At 43.7% G+C, this 20,074-nt stretch overlaps 1 protein-coding gene across 1 annotated transcript in view; it reads right to left on the bottom strand.

Annotated features, from left to right (window-relative positions):
* The window catches only part of DOCK7 (dedicator of cytokinesis 7), a 193,924-nt gene that overhangs the window by 152,607 nt on the left and 21,243 nt on the right, over positions 1–20,074 (bottom strand). Inside the window, exons 2-7 of the mRNA XM_049774381.1 lie at positions 18,802–18,907; positions 9,569–9,744; positions 9,297–9,365; positions 3,148–3,277; positions 2,840–3,052; positions 2,447–2,532 (exon numbers count right to left, since the gene is read on the bottom strand). Of these exons, the coding sequence (XP_049630338.1) occupies positions 2,447–2,532; positions 2,840–3,052; positions 3,148–3,277; positions 9,297–9,365; positions 9,569–9,744; positions 18,802–18,907 (780 nt within the window). The remainder of the gene's footprint in view (positions 1–2,446; positions 2,533–2,839; positions 3,053–3,147; positions 3,278–9,296; positions 9,366–9,568; positions 9,745–18,801; positions 18,908–20,074) is intronic.

Below are 20,074 nucleotides of genomic sequence, written 5' to 3'. Positions count from 1 at the left end.
GTACACTACTGGATATGGCCCCAAAACAAACAAACAGAAGAGAAATAAAAGCAGACAAAAGTGACAGCAGTAGGGGCTGGATATATAGTACGGTGGTAGGGTGTTTGCCTTGCATGTGTCCAGCCCGGGACAGACCCGGGTTCGATTCCTGGCATCCCATGTGTTCCCCCAAACCTACCAGGAGCAATTTCAGAGCGCAGAGCCAGGAGTAACACCTGAGTACTGCCAGGTACTGCAGTACAAAAAAATAAAAATAAATAAAATTCTTAAAAAAAATATGTATATTTATATAATATATATACTCTTATCTGAGCTTTCCAAGAGGAAACTGCCTGAGCTCTACCCATACAGAGAAGTGGTTTGTGTCCAGTTGCTTTGTCAAGAAAATGTAATGAGGAACAATAACATGTTCCTCATGATATAATAAAAACATAACGCTTGTTTTTAGTTACTAAAGTATAAAATGCATGTGCCAGTTGACCTCTTGACCTTTTTGACCCATTTCCTCATCTATTAACTGAAGCAGTTATCCAGTTTAGAGAATTTCTCTAAAGCCAGAATGACATTGAATAAGTAGAAGTGCTTTGTGATGCAGAATATAAATGTAAGATGACTTCATGGTGTTCAATCAGAAGTCAGTTAAGTTTCATTTGCTTGTTTGTTTTGGAGGTCACATCTGGCAGTGCTCAGGGGACCATCTGGGATGCCAGAGACTGAACCCAAGTCAACTACTTGTATCAGGCAAATTCCCTACCTGCCATACTATCTCTCTATACTAGTCAGTTAACTATGTTTGTATGGTTGGTTGGTTTTGGTTTTTGGTTTCTGAACTCAAATTATTCCTGGCAGGTTCGGATGACCATAAGGGATGTCAGGGATCAAATCCTGGTTAGTTGTGTGCAAGGCAAACGCCTTTACCACTGAACTATCACTCAGCACCCCCATCAGTTAAAATTTTTAAAGAAGTAAAAAGGGCTACAGAATCGTTTTAAAAAAGAGAAAAAGGGGCCGGAGTGATAGCACAGCTATAGGGCATTTGCCTTGCATGCGGCTGACCCAGAGCAGACCTTGGTTCGATCCCTGAAGTCCCATATAGTCCCCCAAGCCAGGAGCAATTTCTGAGTGCACAGCCAGGAGTAACTCCTGAGCATTACTGGGTGTGGCCGAAAAATAGAGAGAGAGAGAGAGAGAGAGAGAGAGAGAGAGAGAGAGAGAGAGAGAGAGAGAGAGAGAGAGAGAGAGAGAGAGAGAGAGAGGAAGAGAAAAGCCTGCCACATTTTTTTAAAAATGCAAAAGCAAGTATTTAAGACAAAAGATACCTTGTGTTTATACTCCCCAAGCCAAGAACAATGTCTGGTGAATACTAGAATTTTCTGTGAAATCATTTTTCAAATTTTAAAACTGGGACCCAGGAGATCAAAAAAAAGGTCTGAGTGCATGCTTTGTGCACCGGAGTCCCAGGTCTGATCCACAGCACTGCTCAATCACCCTGTTCCACCCTGCAGGAGTAGACCCCCTGCACTGCCAGTTACAGACCAAAAATAAACAAATTAAAACCTAACTAAGCTGCTGTGACAAGGACCTTCATCAGTGATCCCAAAAAAATGCTCCAAAATTCAGTTTCATTATGACACTTAAAAGTTTAGCAGTGAGGGGCCGGGCAGTGGCGCTAAATGTAAAGGTGCCTGCCTTGCCTGTGTTAGCCTTGGACGGACCGCGGTTCGATCCCCCGGTGTCCCATATGGTCCCCCAAGCCAGGAGCAACTTCTGAGCACATAGCCAGGAGTAACCCCTGAGTGTTACCGGGTGTGGCCCAAAAACCAAAAAAGTTTAGCAGTGAAACCATTTTTCATTATTATTTATTGTATTTTTTATCTCTTATCTTTAAAATCGATGCTCCTACCTTTTTCATAGAACCTTGGGACACGGATTACTTTATTTTATCACATATTTCTGCACTTTTCTATAAAACTAAGACGAAAGGATCAAAGAAAAGCTGGGGGCCAGGAGCAAGTGGTCTCAGATGCATTGGCAGGGGAAATAAATAATGACAGAACTAAATATTCAAGCCGAAATCAATGACAATAGGATCAAGGGACCTAAACTTCAACAATCTAAACTTAAATGGGTCTGTTATACTGGCAGGCCAAGGGGCAAAGGATGGTGGCATAGGATGCACTCTAGGTTCATTGGTGGAGAGAGGTTGATAATTGGTGGTGGGAAGGGCTCTGATTCACTGTATATCTAAAATTCAACTATGAAAGACTCTGCAGATCACAACTGTTTTAATAAAATAAAATTTCAACAAGGGAAAAAAAACTAACAGCAGTGTAGAATTGCCCCAAGGACACCAATGCCACATATAAAATAGACTGAGATTCTATTAGGCTAGTAACTCAAAATACGATCCCAGAAAGGAAAGTTAGATAGTGTAAGAAATACTCACTTGAGCGATAAACATTTTACAAGAAGTCTCTGGCCAAAATGTTCTTTGGGTACATCAGGAACACTCAGTCGCTCTATTGGCTCTTCCTACAAGTTAACAAGCAACACCAAAATGAATAGTCTTATTTTGCAAATCTTTGTTGTTCTTTCCAATATAAGAACGGCCTTGCACAACACCAAACTCAGGTGCTTACATGTAGAAATGGCCATTAAGAATAATAAATCTAATCTAAAGTTACAAAAATTAAAGCCATTATTTTGTTCTGTTCTTTCCTACCATTATACACATGGAAATAAGTAGATATATTCATATATTTATATTTTTTTTCATGCTTTCCCGATCATTATTTTAATTGCTGATTTGCCTGTTTGCAGCCAGAGACAGAACAAGTACCTCATCCGGCGATGGGTGGAGGGCGAAGAGTTCCTTGTGGCGGTTCGATTTCCTTTGGTCGTCATTCTGATGGTCGATCTCTTCATTTGGGGTTCGGTCGAGTAAATTGGGAAGCAAAGCATCGGGGAGTGAATTTTTCAAGTCGAAAATACTGCAGGCCCAGCTCCCCCTGGGGGTATCATCGATGGACATTGAACGTCTTTTCAGATCATCCTGTCACGAAAAACATTCAAGAAAGAGGCTAGCGAATTATGAATCAACGGTTTCCAAGTAAAAGTCTTGACATCATTTAAAATCGACGTGATTACTTGCTCATCCTGGTAGCTGTTGCCATCTGGAGCTTCATCCGACTCAAAGATTTGCTTTGGCAAACCTCGTTGCCGCTCTTTCTGTTTGTCTAACGTGTTGGGATTAAATCCTGTTCCCAGTTTATGGTACCTATTCAACATAAAATAGTCATATATCAACATAGTTTATAAAAACATAATTTTATCATCAGTATGCCAGCTGTCTCTGTATTATTTCTTTGCAAGAAACAGGACTATACGGATACATTTCAGCAGATGCAAATGCTACATGTCTAACTGGGAACTTAGGAAAACTTTCATTCAAAGCTCATTTGATAAGATCATGAACCTCCAAAAGTGAATCACATTTCTCTTTTCACGACAACCATGCGAATATAACTGAAGTTGCTCTGTGACTTCAGAGCATGGTCAGTTAAAAGCAATGACAGAGAGACCAATTTTTAAATGAATTCATGGGGCCATAGTGGTAGCACAGTGGTGTTTGCCTTGTAAGCGGCTGACTCAGGACGGACCCAGGTTCAATCCCTGGCATCCCACATGGTCCCCCCCACCCCCAAGCCTGCCAGGAGTAATTTCTGAGTGCAAAGCCAGTAATCCCTGAGTGCTGCCAGGTGTGATCCAAAAACCAAAAAAGTAATAATAATAAAATAAAATAGAATAGAATGAAACCAGTGAGGAACTAGAGAGCTGTTACAGTGGGTGGGGTTTTTGCCTTACATGTGACCAGTTGGGTTCAATCCCAACAACCCCATATAATTCCCTGATTTCCCCCCTTCAGGAGTAATCTTTGCAAAACAAGAAATAAGCCCTGAACACTACAAGGTCAAAAGTAAAATAAATTAAAAAACAAGTGAGAAAGCCATGTGCACTGCACTCATAATAATACCCGTTTTCAAAAAGCAAAAATATAGAAAGCATTGGAACTTAAAACTTCAAGGGAGAAAAAAAAAAGTGGTTATATGTCATCAGGTTTGAAGGATCTTAAAACTGCATACATGTAAAATGAAAAGAAAAAAAAGACAGCAAGAGCAATGCCACTATGTATATAAATCACTTTTTTTTTTTTTTTTTTTTTTTTTTGGTTTTTGGGCCACACCCAGCGGTGCTCAGGGGTTACTCCTGGCTGTCTGCTCAGAAATAGCTCCTGGCAGGCACAGGGGACCATATGGGACACCGGGATTTGAACCAACCACCTTTGGTCCTGGATTGGCTGCTTGCAAGGCAAACACCACTGTGCTATCTCTCCGGGCCCTATAAATCACATTATTAATAAATCATCTATTGATGAGAGCAAGAATATTTGAATTTATGTAACCTCTTTCCTAATAACCCAAGATCCCAAAACATTAAGTAGAGACACTAAGATCAAAGGAATTATTGCTTGACACTTCCACTAACAAAGCTGGGAGAAGTTCTTATTTGTGGAAAAAACAATTATGATTAACAGAAGATAATACACAGTCAAAACATTTTGTTTAAGAGGAATCATTCATGGTCTATCTTGCTACTAAAGCTATTAGAACTGAAGCCACACAGTGAGTTCAGTTAGCGAAATAACTACACTGATAACTATCAAGACAATGGTAGTGAGAGAGAAATAGAATGTCTGACTGGAATACAGGCTATGGGCAATGGCGGGGCGGGGCGGGGCGTCAGTGGTGGGAATATTGCACTGGTAAAGGGGGTGTCCTTTTTTATAACTGAACCCCCACTACCAACATGTTTGTGATCATGGTGCTTAAATAAATATATTAATTAAAAATAAAAAAAGAACTGAAGCCACACAGAATTCACAACAGCATAATCAGCAACACACAAGAAAGAGCTTTGTTTCTACAAGAAATAAATGAAACACAACATGGTAACCCAAAATGCTTAAAAGCTTTCATTTTGCTTAAATGCTTTTATTTTCCACAAAATGCATTAATTTGTGAGGTTATGTCGCTAAATTACCCTTGTAATCCAGAATGGTGATTCTATCTACTTCCTTTCTGTTTTACAAAACGTATCTCTCTGTGAGACAGAGAGATAGGACCGGGGTTAAGGTGCTTGCCTTGCATGCAGCTGGCCCCCATTTCAATTTCTGGCATCACATTATGGTCACCCGAGCCTACCAGGAACAAATATTGAGCACAGAGCTAGGAGTAGATCCCAAGCACCACCAGGTGTGATCCAAGTGTCTCCACCCATTCGAAATGAAAAAATGATATTGTGAAGTTCAAGAGTGCAGTGAAGAGTGCCAGACCTGAACAACACTTTTTTGGCTTGATTTGCTTTGGGGGCTATAGCCAGAGATGCTCAAAGTTTGTTCCAGGTTCTGTGTTTAGAAATTACTCCCGGTAGGTTCTGGGAACCATTTGGGGTGCTGGAGATCAAACCTAATTTAGCCACATGCAAGGTAAATAAATGCTCTACCTACTGCACTATCTCTCTGGCCCCCTGATCACTCATTTCTGTACTTTTATACTGCCCTCTGGTCAGCTGCTGTAATGTTCTACTAGATTACCTGTCAACCCACTAAAAAGGGGGGGTGCTGGAGCGATGGTACGCTAACCTAGGATGGTTTGATCTCCTCTGTGTCCCATATGGTCCCCCAAGCCAGGAGCGATTTCTGAGTGTACAGCCAGGAGTAACCCCTGAGCGTCACCGGGTGTGGCCCAAAAACAAAAAAAAAAATTAAAAATAAAAAAGGCTATATCTACAAAGATGAGAGGTTCCAAAGAAAACCTGTGTTTAAGTTAATTTCACTTTGCTCCCCATTCGACTATAAAACTGTAAAACCTCTAGTCCAGAAAAAGTACTTGTGTCTTCCATTTACCATTGCAAACAAGAAATGCTTTTCTAGAAGAGGAGAAAAACAGGGGCGGCGTGGTGGCGCTAGAGGTAAGCCAGCGCTAGCCTAGGACAGACCTCGGTTCGATCACCCGGCGTCCCATATGGTCCCCCAAGCCAGGAGCGACTTCTGAGCACATAGCCAGGAGTAACTCCTGAGCATTACCGGGTGTGGCCCAAAAACCAAAAAAAAAAAAAAAGAAAAAAAAGGAGAAAAACAAGGACCTGCCCCCCTAGGTCCTAGTCCCAGCTGCCCTACTTATGCTGGCAAAGGGATCACAATAAAGTGTCTTTATTCAAGCCTCAGCTATACCTGACATGCTGGAACAGTTAATGAGAGTGGAATGCCCAATAAAATACCCAACATAGTCATTATTGTAAAATTACTCCAGTTCTTTTTTATGTGGGGGGGGACATACCCAGTAGCACTCAGGGATTACTCTGGGCTCTGTGCTCAGAAATCACTCCTAACAGACTCAATAATCACATGGGATGCCAGGAATCAAACCTGGGTCCATCCTGGGTCAGCCGCATGCAAAGCAAATGCCCAACCACTGAACCATGGCTCTAGCCCAAAACCCCAGAGTCCTTACTCTCAGCCTAAACCACAGAACTAAGCAGCAGACTATATTATTTTTGAGTTTTGTCTATCTTGCAAACTCATCTCTTTATTAAGGTTTCTAATTACAGAGTGCCAAAGAGACAGTATAGCAGGGAAGGCTCTTGACTTGAACGCAGCCAAACCAGGTTCGATCTCCAGCCCAAAGCCCACCAGAAGCGATTCCTTAGTTTAGAGCCAGGATTAAAGCCTGAGCATTGTTAGGTGTGGCCCAAGAAACAAAGGGAGTGAAGTATGTTTTGATCAGGTCAAACTATGTTTTGATCATGCAAACTAACATTCAGCAGAGTCACCCAGAGTGCTGTCCAAAAGCAGTATATCCAAGGACCCAGCACCATTACTGCTCCTGGCCAACAGCATACAGCACTTTATTGCTGGAAGCTGCTAAGTCTTCCTAGCATTCGCTACTACCCCAACCACTATAGTTCTATAGTATTTAGTAATTGTAGTTAATGGGCCAGAGTGATAGCACAGTGGGTAGGGAGTTTGCATTGTATACGGCTGACATGAGTTCAGTCCTCAGCACCCCATTTGTTGCATGCAGCCCCACCAGGACTGACCCCTGAGCACAGAGCCAGGAGTAAGGCCTGAGATTCTGTATGGTCCAAAACCAACACCCCCCCCCCCCACCAACTCACCCAAAGAAGAAAAAAAGCCAAGGCTAAGAAGTTCTGAAAGGAAGCCCCTGCTTCATATGTAAATTTGCCAAGACTAAATAAAGTTTTACTTTATTTCTTCATCTAACAAGACATTTTAAACACAGTCCATTAGAAATAAATTTGTTCATGAAATTTTTTGTTTTGTTTTGTTTTGGGGCCACACCCAGTGACACTCAGGGGTTACTCCTGGTTATGCACTTAGAAATAGCTCCTGGCTCAGTGGACCATATGGGACTCCAAGGATCAAACCCAGGTTCATTCTGGGTCAACCATGTATAAGGCAAACACCAACTGCTGTGCTATCGCTCCAGCCCCAATGGAATTTTTTTTTTGGAATTTTTTTAAAAAAATATTTACCTAAGTAGACACACAGGACCAGAATTAAGGACAGAAACCTTTCAAACAGCTTGATTTGAAAAACTGGCTATTTAAATTCACTACTTGTTTCAACAAACTGGATTTTTTTTAAAAGAACTATAAAATATTTATCCATGATTTCCTAACAGCCTAAAAGAAATAGGTTGTCAACTACTATCCCCATATATATTACATATGTCCTTTAATAACAAAAATTCCATGCACTTGTCTACTGTTTCTTTTTTCTTTCTTTTTTTTTTTTTTTTTTTTTTTTTTGGTTTTTGGGCCACACCCGTTTGACGCTCAGGGGTTACTCCTGGCTATGTGCTCAGAAATCACCCCTGGCTTGGGGGACCATATGGGACGCCGGGGGATCGAACCGCAGTCCTTCCTTGGCTAGCGCTTGCAAGGCAGACACCTTACCTCCAGCGCCACCTACCTGGCCCATCTTTTTTTCTTTTTTTAATATAAAATCTTTATTTAAACACCATGATTACAAGCATGATTGTAGTTGAGTTTCAGTCATAAACAGAACACTCCCTTCGCCAGTGCAACCTTCCCACCACCAATGCCCACCCATCACCCTTCTCCCCCACCCCATCTGCATTCAAGACAGACATTATATTTCTCTCACTCATTACCATTGTCATAATAGTTGTTAGAGTAGTTATTTCTCTAACTACACTCACCACTCTGTGGTATGCTTTAGATCGTGAGCCAGTCCTTCCAGCACTCGTCTCTATTGTCTCTGGGTCTTTTCTTGTTTTCTTTTCTTCTTTTTTTTTTTTTTTTTTATTTTCGGCCACACCCGTTTGATGCTCAGGGGTTACTCCTGGCTAAGCAATCAGAAATTGCCCCTGGCTTGGGGGGAACCATATGGGATGCCGGGGGATCGAACCGCAGTCCTTCCTTGGCTAGCACTTGCAAGGCAGACACCTTACCTCTAGTGCCACCTAGCTGGCCCTGTTTTCTTTCTTTTAATATATAAGATCTGGGGCCGGGCGGTGGCGCTAAAGGTAAGGTGCCTGCCTTGCCTGCGCTAACCTTGGACGGACCGCGGTTCGATCCCCCGGTGTCCCATATGGTCCCCCAAGCCAGGAGCGACTTCTGAGCGCATAGCCAGGAGTAACCTCTGAGCGTTACTGGGTGTGGCCCAAAAACCAAAAAAAAAAAAAAAAAAAAAATATATAAGATCTTTATATGCTATTGGTGGCGGGAATGTCGCCTATGTTTCTTTTTTTTTTTTTTTTTTTTGGCTTTTGGCTTTTGGGTCATACCCGGCAGTGCTCAGGAGTTACTCCTGGCTCTATGCTCAGAAATCATTCCTGGCAGGCTCGGGGAACCATATGGGATGCCAGGATTCGAACCAATGACCTTCTGCATGAAAGGCAAATTCCTTACCTCCATGCTATCTCTTCGGCCTCGTCACCTATTCTTTAAGGAGACACTTTTAATAGATTAAGGCCTTTTATGGCTACTTCTGCTTAAACTCTCATCAAAGCCAGGAATCAAACTCAGGACCTCACACATGCAACTCTCCCACTGAACTAGACATCCTGGGCCTCTTCAGCTTTTTTATTTAATTAGTTCTCAGATTTTGTTGTTTATTTTTTAAATTGTCTTAATCCATTTACAAATTCAATTCAGTTCTTTTAAACATTACAATAAACACACGAACTTACTTTCTCGTTACAATTGCCCAATCTTCTGTATAACTTCGGATACAATCTCTAACATGAGGATCCATTTCACTGTTTTAAAAAAGAAAATATATTGGTAATTTAGACAAGAAAAGCATTGTGTTTATGAATTTGATTGCTGCAGTTCTTGCTACGGCTATAACATCAAACTATACCACCTCCACAAAATGTAGGGTCTATACACTAATGAATGGTAGTCTTTGGTAGTCTTTCTACAGTCACACTAAAGCCAAAAATATCCAACACTTCCTTACCTTTCTTCGGGTACAGCTGAGACAAGTGTTCTGCAGTCCCTCGGACTGTAAACAACTTCAATATCATCTGGTGGGAACTCAATCAAATCCCTTAAAGGCCCAGAATCCACCGCTAAAGGGTGAGTAATGAGGTAATCTTCCAAGTCCACCGGATCCACTGCTTCAGTTAGGGGTACCTTTGTAAAGAGGGGAGAACATGGCAGAGGGATGAGCAAGGAAGGGGTGGATGCAAGAATTCTAAACAATAAGAAAAAGCAGCATGGTTTAAAGTAGTAAGTTTTTCTTCTGGTACATAATTGGCCCAGCTCCACACATAACTAATTTTGAAAGACACCCAACTCCAGAATCGTCCCAGGTAGACCAGGTCTCTGGATCGAAAACTCTGGAGCCTCCTTAGAATGTGAGTGAGCAGATGCCCTTCCCTGCCAGAAAGCCCAGCAACACCCCTTATCTATATGCAACATCCTTCAGCACAGAAACGGTCCAGATTCACATTTAATCTCAAAAAGACGCCAAGCCACTGAATCAGCTCAGGTAGACCCACACCTGCAAATTCCATGGTAGTGACAGCCCAGTTGTAGCACAGCAAATATGATATGAAAGTTGCACACCAGTCCACCAAGCTCAGCGAGTGGAAAAAGTAATGCAGAAGGCATTCAACTAGCACCAATCAGCGCAGTAAATGCTCAATGACTTTAGTCAGCACCACTGTGAAATATGACAATCATCACAAACTGACTTTTATTGATATATTTTTTGAGAATGCCATGTACCATTTTGTTATATAAAGCAATATGAAATGAATTTGTTTGTGACTGATAAGGGGCCGGCTGGGGGTGGTGGTGGTGGTGGTGAGAAACTGGGGACAGTGATGAAGGGAAGGTCACACTGGTGGTAGGATTACTGTTGGGACATTGTATGCCTAAATGCCTGAAACTACTGTACCATGAGCAACTTTGTAAAAGATGGTGTTTAAGCACATCATAAACTCATATATTTTTGTGAAAAAATTAAAATATGATGTTTTTAACTTTATTTATTTATTTGGTTTCTGGGCCACACCCAGTGGCACTCAGGGGTTATTCTTGTCTCTGTGCTCAGAAATCAGTCCTGGCAGATTCGGGGGCCATTTGGGATGCTGGGGATTGAACCCAGGTTGACCATGTGCAAGGCAAATGCCTTACCCACTGTGCTAATGCTTCAGCCCAAAAATATCATGTTTTGTTTTTGGTTTTTTTTGGGGGGGGCCACACCCGGCGGTGCTCAGGGGTTATTCCTGGCTATCTGCCAGGCACGGGGGAACATATGGGACACCGGGATTCGAACCAACCACCTTAGGTCCTGGATCGGCTGCTTGCAAGGCAAACACCGCTGTGCTATCTCTCTGGGCCCAAAAATATCATGGTTTGGTTTGGTTTTGTTTGTTTGTTTGTTTTGGTTTTTGGGCTACCCCCGGCAATGCTCAGGGGTTACTCCTGGCTGTCTGCTCAGAAATAGCTCCTGGCAGGCACGGGGGACCATATGGGACACCGGGATTTGAACCAACCACCTTTGGTCCTGGATCGGCTGCTTGCAAGGCAAACACCGCTGTGCTATCTCTCTGGGCCCAAAAATATCATGTTTTTAACCTAGCTGCTTGCTTCAAATTTTTCAGCAGATACACATTTAAAAAAAAAGGAGGCTTGGTCCAGCTCCATGAATGAAATCAAATCATAATTAAACTCTCAGTTGAGATTGGACAACAGAGTTGAAAAATCCGGAACTTTTTCTTTTTTGCAATGAAATTGGGCTGAGGACCCTTCCACACCTACCCCATCACTAGAAAACCCAGTATTTCTTGCCCACAGCTAGCATCTTCCTGGCCAAAAAAAAAAAAAAAAGTTCAGCTCCTCCATTGTGCCTAAAAAAAATAATGGCCGCTGCTCCTTCCCATGTACTCCAGTCCTGGCTGATACAAATGTGGCCCCTCTCTGAAAGGGGAGAGGAAGATTCTGGAAGTGAGGGGAACAGCTTCCCCTTCTGCATGAACTCCAGCACCCCAACACCACATCCTATACCCTCTGACAGAAATGGCCCAGCTCCGCAACTTAACCTTATCCAACTGCCAAGCCACCAGATTTGTTTAGGATTTATAAACCCTAGACCACAAACTGGGCCGCAATACCTCAATATTTTTTGTTGTTGTTGTTGTTTTTGGTTTTTGTTTTGGGGTCATACCAGGCAGCGCTCAGGGGTTACTCCTGGCTCTGTGCTCAGAAATCGATCCTAGCTTGGGGGACCGTACGAGATGCAGGGGACTGAACCCAGATCCATCCTGGGTCAGCTATGTGCAAGGCAAATGCCCTACCTGGTGAGTTTCTGATCTGGCTTCGACTTTACCCAAATCACTCGTACACACAGTCACAATCATTTGTGTTTTTATCACACTTTCCAGTTTTCAAAACACCCACTGGTTCTTGCTGTTGACATCTTTGGAATGGATATAAAAGTCCGAATTTCAAAACGATCAAAACGTTGTTGATTTTCCTTCGTCAAGTCTGTGACCCGATTACACAGGTTTGAATAATGGCCCTTTCCAAACACTCGCCATGTCCATGAGGACAAGGTAATAAATAAATGATGTTTATACTTTCACTTGAGTGTACTTATCAGGGAATAAAACAGACAAAAACATGATCTTTTGGACTATAAGAGCATCTGATGATTCTCCTGGGGGTAGGTGGGCGGGAAAGGAGGTGTGTTCAGCAGGACAAAGGGGAGAAAAGCAGGGCAGGGCACAGCTAAACTCAAGTGGGGAGCTGCCTGGAGCACAGTTACCAGCTGCTGGCTGGTTTCAATAACACAGGCCTGGGATTTCTCTCTCTCCATCTCTCTCCTCTCTCCTCTCCCCCAATCCTTTCTCTTCTCTCTCCCTTGGGTTTTTCTCTCTCCTGGGGTTTCTTTTCTTTTCTCTGTTAGTTCTGGGCTACACCTGGCAGCCTTCAGAGGTTACTCCTGGCTCTGTGCTCAGAAATTGCTCCTGGCAGGTTCTGGGAACCATATGAGATGTCGGGTCCATACTGGGTCATATCGAATTGGGTCCATCCTGGGTCATCTGTGTGCAAGGCAAACACCCTATTGATGTGTTATCATTCTGGCCCCTCTCCTGAGATCTCTCTCTCTCTCTCTCTCTTTCTCTTTCTCTCTCTCTCTCTCTCCCTCTCTCTCTCTCTCTCTCTCTCTCTCTCTCTCTCCCCATCTTTCACTCTCGCCCTCTTTCACTCTCTCCTCACACTCTTCTCTCTTACCTTTCTCTCGCCTGGGATTTTTCTCTCTCTCTCCTGGGGTTTTTTTCTCTCTCCCCTGGGGTTTTTTTCTCTCTCCTGGGGTTTTCTCTCACTCTCTCTCCTCTCACTCCTCTCTCCTTTCTCTTTCCCCTGGTTTTTTTCTCCTGGGGTCTCTCCTTTCTCTCTTTCTCCCTCTCTCCTCTTTCTCCTCATCTTCTTCCCCTCTCTCCTCTCTCCCTCTTTCACTCTCCCCTCTCACTCCTCTCTCCTCTGTCCCCTGGGTTTTTCTCTCCTGGGGTCTCTCGCCTCTCTCTCTCTCTCTCTCTCTCTCTCTCTCTCTCTCTCTCTCTCTCCCTCTCTCCCTCTCTCCTCTTTCTCCTCTTCTTCCCCTCTCCTCACTTTCTCTCCCTCTTTCATTCTCACCCTCTTTCACTCTCTCCTCTCACCTTTCTCTTTCTCTTTTTTTCTCTCTCCTGAGTTTCTCTCTCCCCTGGGTTTTTTTTTTTCTCTCTCCTGGGGTTTTCTCTCACTCTCTCTCCTCTCACTCCTCTCACTCCTCTCTCCTTTCTCTCTCCCCTGGGTTTTTTCTCCTGGGGTCTCTCCTTTCTTTCTCCCTCTCTCCTCTTTCTCCTCCTCTTCTTCCCCTCTCTCCTCTCTCTCCCTCTTTCACTCTCTCCTCTCACTCCTCTCTCCTCTCTCCCCTGGGTTTTTCTCTCCCGGGGTCTCTCACCTCTCTCTCTCCCTCTCTCCTTTTTCTCATCTTCTTCCCTTCTCCTCTCTCTTTCTCTCCCTCTTTCACTGTCTCCTCTCACCTTTCTCTTTCTCTTTTTTTCTCTCTCCTGGGTTTCTCTCTCCCCTGGGTTTTTTTCTCTCTCCTGGGTTTCTCTCTCCCCTGGGTTTTTTTCTCTCTCCTGGGGTTTCTCTCTCTCTCTCTCTCTCTCTCTCTCTCTCTCTCTCTCTCTCTCTCTCACTCTCTCTCTCCTCTCTCTCTCCCTCCCTCCTGGCTGAGCAGGAGACAGGGCAGAGGGTGGCAAAAGGAACAGCAGTAGGAACCAGAGGTATAGTACAGTAGGTAGAGAGCTTGTCTTGCAAGCGGACAACCGGGTTTGATCTCCAGCATCCCACATGGTCCCCTGAGCACCACCACAATTAATTCCTGAGTGCAAAGCCAGGAGTAATCTCTGAGCATCCCTGGGTGTGGCTGGAAAAAAAAAGAAATAAAAGAACAAAAGCAGCATAAAAGCATTCAAGGTCCTCAACAACAAGGTGAAACCTTGGCTCGCTTCAGCAGTCACGGCTCTGGAATTCTGGCTGACATATTTCATGTTAAGATTTCTTTCAACCCTGTCTGGCAGGGCATGAAAAACTCTGGTATTTAATTAGTGGTGGCTTTATGCCTCCGGGAGAGGATGGTGGGGGAAGGGATGAGAGCTGGGATGTTTCCTTTGGAGTCGATAAAAAATGCTCTAAGAGGACAGTGATCACAGCTGCACATGAGGGAACGGGGCATAAGGGAGGCACAAGCAGGGAGAGTGAATGGGGTGAAAAGGCACAAAAATCCAGTCCTGAAACAAGCTGTGGGAATGGATGAACCTACTACAGCTTTCAAAGTTGCTCAGAGTGGATCTTAAAAGTTCTTTCTTATCACCAGAAACTATGTAGGATGAAGCTGAAAGACTTGTGAGATGCATTTCACAACACAGACAGATCTTCCGCTGGGGCACTTCCAACTAGAGGCTACATGTCAGCTACACTTCACTTGGCAAAAGGAAAATAGTTGGGGGGGGGGGGGGCAGGACCACTGTTTCCTTTTCTTTTTTTTTTTTAATTCCGGTGCCTATGACCAGATTTTACCTGTGGACTCTATCTGAATCTTGATTCAAGTCAACTTGGTATAAAGAGCTAATGATGAGATAACTACAGATATACTTAACATGCAATGGCTGTTAGACATGGAGAAATTACTGTTAACTTGATATGTGACAACAGCAGAGTGTCAAGGAAAAAAAACATACCAATGTTTATACTAATTTTTTATTTTTTGGTTTTTGAGCCACACCCGGCGGCAACGGTCAGGGGTTACTTTTAGTTCTGCACTTCAGAAATTGTTCAAGGCAGGCTTGGTGGGGGACCATATGGGATGCTGGGAATCGAACCTGAGTCCATCCCAGGCCAGCCAAGTGCAAGGTAAACTCCCTACTGCTACACTATCTCTCCGGCCCCCCAATGTTTATACTAAACTTTCTTCCTCTATATTTATTTTTTAATGGTGGGTAAGAGCATATCTGATGAGAATGATGGATTAAATAATAGTGAGAAAAACTGATGAAGAGAACAGAGGATTTCTTTAAAGATACTGACATTCAGGGGCCAGTGCTGTGACACGAGCTATAAGGTGTCTGCCTTGCATGCGCTAGCCTTTGACAGACCGCAATTCGATCCCCCAGCATCCCATATGGTCCCCCAAACCAGGAGCAATTTCTGAGCACACAGCCAGGAGTAACCCCTGAGTGTCACCGGATGTGGCCCAAGAACCAAAAAAAGATACTGACATTGGAGTCACTGTGATGCGTTGGGATTGAATGACCAAGAGAAACCTTAGCTGACTCTTTGTTCACTGGTGGTTTTTCTCTAGGTGACTAAGAGGATTATGTGGGTCTAGATAACAAATAAATAGAGCTGATGATGGGCAGGAGCACAGGAAAGTTCTCCTTTGATTGCTTCAATTATTTCCAATGAGCATCCTCAGAGCAAAAGCACAAAGGAGACAACAAGGTCTTAAGTAAAGAGTAGTTCGATTAAAATAAGTGGACTGAAGTAGTGACACAATGAACAGAGTAGGACAAGAAAATGTTTGCCTGGAGATGCTGACGTCTTTGTGTGGCAAAGCTCATAAATTTAACATTAGACCAGTCGGTGGTGTAGGTTTCCATCCTATTCAGGATAAGTCTGTCACTCATTGGGTAGAAGCACCTTTGGCATGAAACTCCTTTTGGATTGGTGCCTTAGACCACCTGTTCCCCTCTCCTGGGTGTGATCTTTGGATTCCCAATAAAGCCCCAAGGCCTCAGGGAAAAGCTACTACAGTTTCGGTTTTTCCACTACTGAACTTTCTGCTTGCTGGTCTTTAGGGCTAGTTCAAGGAAAGCTTGCAGTGAAAGTCCCTGAACCTGTTTTACCTCCATAACCCTGTGTGGATTATTGCCTGTGTGGTGTTTGCTTCCAGATCTGATCCATGTCTGCCAATTCAGGTGGGGTTGTTTTCTTCCTAGTTACTGTCAACCCACCAGTGAGCCTTTTCAAGAAAAAACAGAGGAGGACTAAAATAACATGAGTTTGTGCCAAGAGGTACAATGAATGACTGGAGAGGAATTAACTGAAGTGAGATGCAAGCGAGCAATTCTAATCATCAACTACAGGGCTGGCTCAGGCAGCACATATGTTAATCATCAACTAATAATTTCAGTTTGGTGAGAAGGAAGATATGGGCATGGAATAAGGAGGAGAGAAAAGAGGAACAGGAACAGCAAAGATCATGGATTGGTGTCTTAGAAGGGCAGAGCATGGGGGCCCGGAGAGATAGCACAGCGGTGTTTGCTTTGCAAGCAGCCGATCCAGGACCAAAGGTGGTTGGTTCGAATCCCGGTGTCCCATATGGTCCCCCGTGCCTGCCAGGAGCTATTTCTGAGCAGACAGACAGGAGTAACCCCTGAGCACCGCCGGGTGTGACCCAAAAACCAAAATAAATAAATAAACAAACAAATAAATAAAAATAAAATAAAATAAAAAGAAGGGCAGAGCATGGCTAGAGACACGACGTGAGTGACAAGAAATCAAGCTGGGAAGAATGAAACTGAGATCACAGTGAGGCCAGTTACACTTACCTGGAATGGGTTAAATGCAGGGTGTGGCTATGAAAGGGACAGTCAAGGGCCCAGGGCTGTGGCCTAAGTGGTTATAGCACTTCTTTTGCCGGCATGAAGTCCTGAATTCAGCTCTTGGTACTTTTCCACATGCCAAATGCAATCTCAAGGCACTGCCCTTGGTAATCCCTGGCATCACAAAAATGTGTGGAATTCCTGGCAGGCTTTGTCATCAAGTATGTGAATGCTGGCAACCCCCTACCAGTTATATGACCACCCATTACCTCAACAAAAATACAACTAAAAGAATAGAACAAGAGAAAAGGTCAAAGTCAAGGGAAACCACAGAAGGCAGGAGGCCTGAAGCCATAGTACAAAATGTAGGGCACCTGCCTTGTATGCAGCAGACCTGGCTTGATTCCCAGAGTCCCATATGGTCCCCCGAGCACCGCCAGGAGTTATTCTTCAGTGCAGAATAAAAAGTAACCCCTGATCACCACCAAGTGTGTTCCAAGAATTAAAACAAAAAGAAGGGCCTGAGAGATAGCATGGAGGTAAGGCGTTTGCCTTGCATGCAGAAGGTCAGTGGTTCGAATCCCAGCATCCCATATGGTCCCCTGAGCTTGCCAGGAGCGATTTTTGAGCAGAGAGCCAGGAGTAACCCCTGAGCACTGCCGGGTGTGACCCAAAACCCAAAAAAAAGGCAGGACTTAGGGTTTGAAGACACTGAACAGAGATTCTTTTTTGTTGTTGTTGTTGTTGTTGTTGTTGTTGTTGTTGTTGTTTTTGGGCCACACCCGGTAACGCTCAGGGGTTACTCCTGGCTATGCGCTCAGAAGTTGCTCCTGGCTTGGGGGACCATATGGGATATCGGGGGATCGAACCGCAGTCCGTCCAAGGCTAGCGCAGGCAAGGCAGGCACCTTACCTTTAGCGCCACCGCCCGGCCCCTGAACAGAGATTCTTGCTTTGCACATAGCCAACCCTGGTTTGAATCTCAGGTGCCATGTCTAGCCCTCCCCCACAAGCCAGTAGTGATCCCTGAACAGGAGTAAGCCCCAAGTACAGCTGAGTGCGGCCCCAAAACCAAACAGAAAAGGCAGGCTTTAAGTGAGTCCAGTAAAAGGAGGCCAAGGCAGTGCAAGAGTATTAGTTATATAATCTTCACATACAATTAAAATCACCCAGAAAGCCTTAGAGCCTAAGATATCTTCAACCACCATCCTACTGTTACTAAAAGCAAACTCGACGTTTTAAAAATTGGGAGAAAACATTACAAACCTGAAATTATATGTCAATAAACTGTTATGCTCTGTTTACTACGGCTGTTCAACAACTGGTACTTTTCACAGCTAAAAGTGTTGATGTCAGGGTCGAAGCAATAGTGCAAAGGTAGGGCGTTTGCCTTGCATGCAGCTGACCCAGGGTGAACCTGGATCGATCCCTGGCATCCCATCTGGTCCTCAAGCCAGAGGTGATTTGAGTGCATAGCCAGGAGTAATCCCTGGGCATCACCAGGTGTGGCCCAAAAATCAAATAAATAAATAAAAATAAAACAAAAGTGTTGATGTCTATCACTTGGGCCATTTCTTTTTTACTTGAATAATGTTTACCTTTAAATTCATATTTCCACTATGACTGATAAACACAAGGGTATTTTAAATTATAAGCATGCCAGCTTGTATAATAACAAAGCCTATATTTATGTCTCTGATATAGTATCTGCTTTACAAATGAGTCATTTGTTTTTCCATTTCTGTTCAAAGAAACAGGTGGCACTACAAATCCACATTATTTAATATTTCTCCCAGTATCTATTTATAGGACCGCTTCTTAAAGGTTTATGTAATCTATCACATTGGGGCTAATAAAACCTCATTATGAAGTTCCAGAGTCCATGAAAGCCTGGATGTCAAAGTTTCAAAGTTCACTAGGAATTCAACATTCTTTTACGCTGCCTCACCTCTCCCCTGGTCCTCAAAAGACATATGGTCATTAGATTTGACTTATGGAACCCAACCTCCCTGCTGGCCTCTTTCCACTCCTTTTCTATAGCTAGTTGGTACTGCACCAGTAACACGTCATACTTGAAGCAGGCCACTTACTGTGGTGTGGTGGGAGATATTGCCAACAATGTTAAGGTTTTTGAGCAGCTGCGGAGAACCAATGTACTGTCCGGAGATCTGCTTCCTAACTTCAGCAGCCACAGTTCTGTAAACAAAGAGAGCAAACACATTATTTTAAAGGAGAGAGAACCACCCAGTTCCCAGCAGAAAGGAGGAAGTACACTCCTGCCCATCTTAAGAACAACAAAAATCTCGGCCAATCAATAAGACAAGAAATCTGTAAAGTATTTCAGTCAATGTTTATCCTAACTGCACAGCTTTGTCTTTGTCATGCTGATATAGGGTTCAAGAGTGGAAGTTAATTATAGAGAGAGGGAGCCGGAGAGACAGCATGGAGCTAGTGTGTTTGCCTTGCATGCAGAAGGACAGTGGTTCGAATCCCGGCATCCCACATAGTCCCCTAAGCCTGCTAAGAGCGATTTCTGAGCGTAGAGCCAGGAGGAATCCCTGAGCGCTGAGGGTGTGATCCAGAATATAAAATAAAATAATAATAATAGATATAATAATTTATATAGAGCTTCGCGTACTCATAGTATTCAGAGGCCATGCTTTGGCCTATATCAGTGACAATAAATATATATTAAAATAGATGCATTTACAGAGTGGTTGGATAGTTCAGTTGGTTAGAATGCGGTGCTGAAATACAGTCATGTTTAAGGGTATGAGTTCAATTCTAAAATGCAGAAGATTCAAACACAAAATGTAGGGTAGAATTAGGAAAAAAGCATGTTCCTCTCTCTACTCCAGCACTTATGGCTTTTCATAATCTAACTCAAACCACCTAAAGAGCCTTATGTGGTCTTTCCAAGTTCTTATCAATGAACATAAACGGCTTCCTAAAACACTTTGTCATCTGTATCCACTACTCCAATGAACCAGCTTTAGTGATAAAATTCAATAGCCACGATCTCCAGATAAACTGCTAACCGACATTAAAATCAGCAGGACCCTCCGTTAAAACTCTTGGAGCCTTTAAATCTCCCAGTAGCAGCCCTGCAGGTCTGCTGGGCACACTAGCTGGACCCTGTGACAACTTGACTTGGACCCCGCAGCTGTAGCAGGGCTCTCGAAACTATGAGTCCTGGGGTACCATCCTAACTAAGCCTGCTGGTTCTCAGGAGAGTTGTGACCACAAACCATAAGCAACTGTCCAGATCCACACATATTCAGAGCCATAGCCAGCCACTGTCTGGAACTTGTGATGGTGCACCCTGATCCCTGCCCAAGGCTGCCTGGACACAGACCCTCACCC

Source organism: Suncus etruscus, chromosome 6 (assembly GCF_024139225.1).
Source record: "Suncus etruscus isolate mSunEtr1 chromosome 6, mSunEtr1.pri.cur, whole genome shotgun sequence".
In the NCBI taxonomy this organism is placed as follows: Eukaryota; Metazoa; Chordata; class Mammalia; order Eulipotyphla; family Soricidae; genus Suncus; species Suncus etruscus.
The sequence above is the reverse complement of the archived record's forward strand: the minus strand, read 5'-3'. Positions and strand labels throughout refer to the sequence as shown.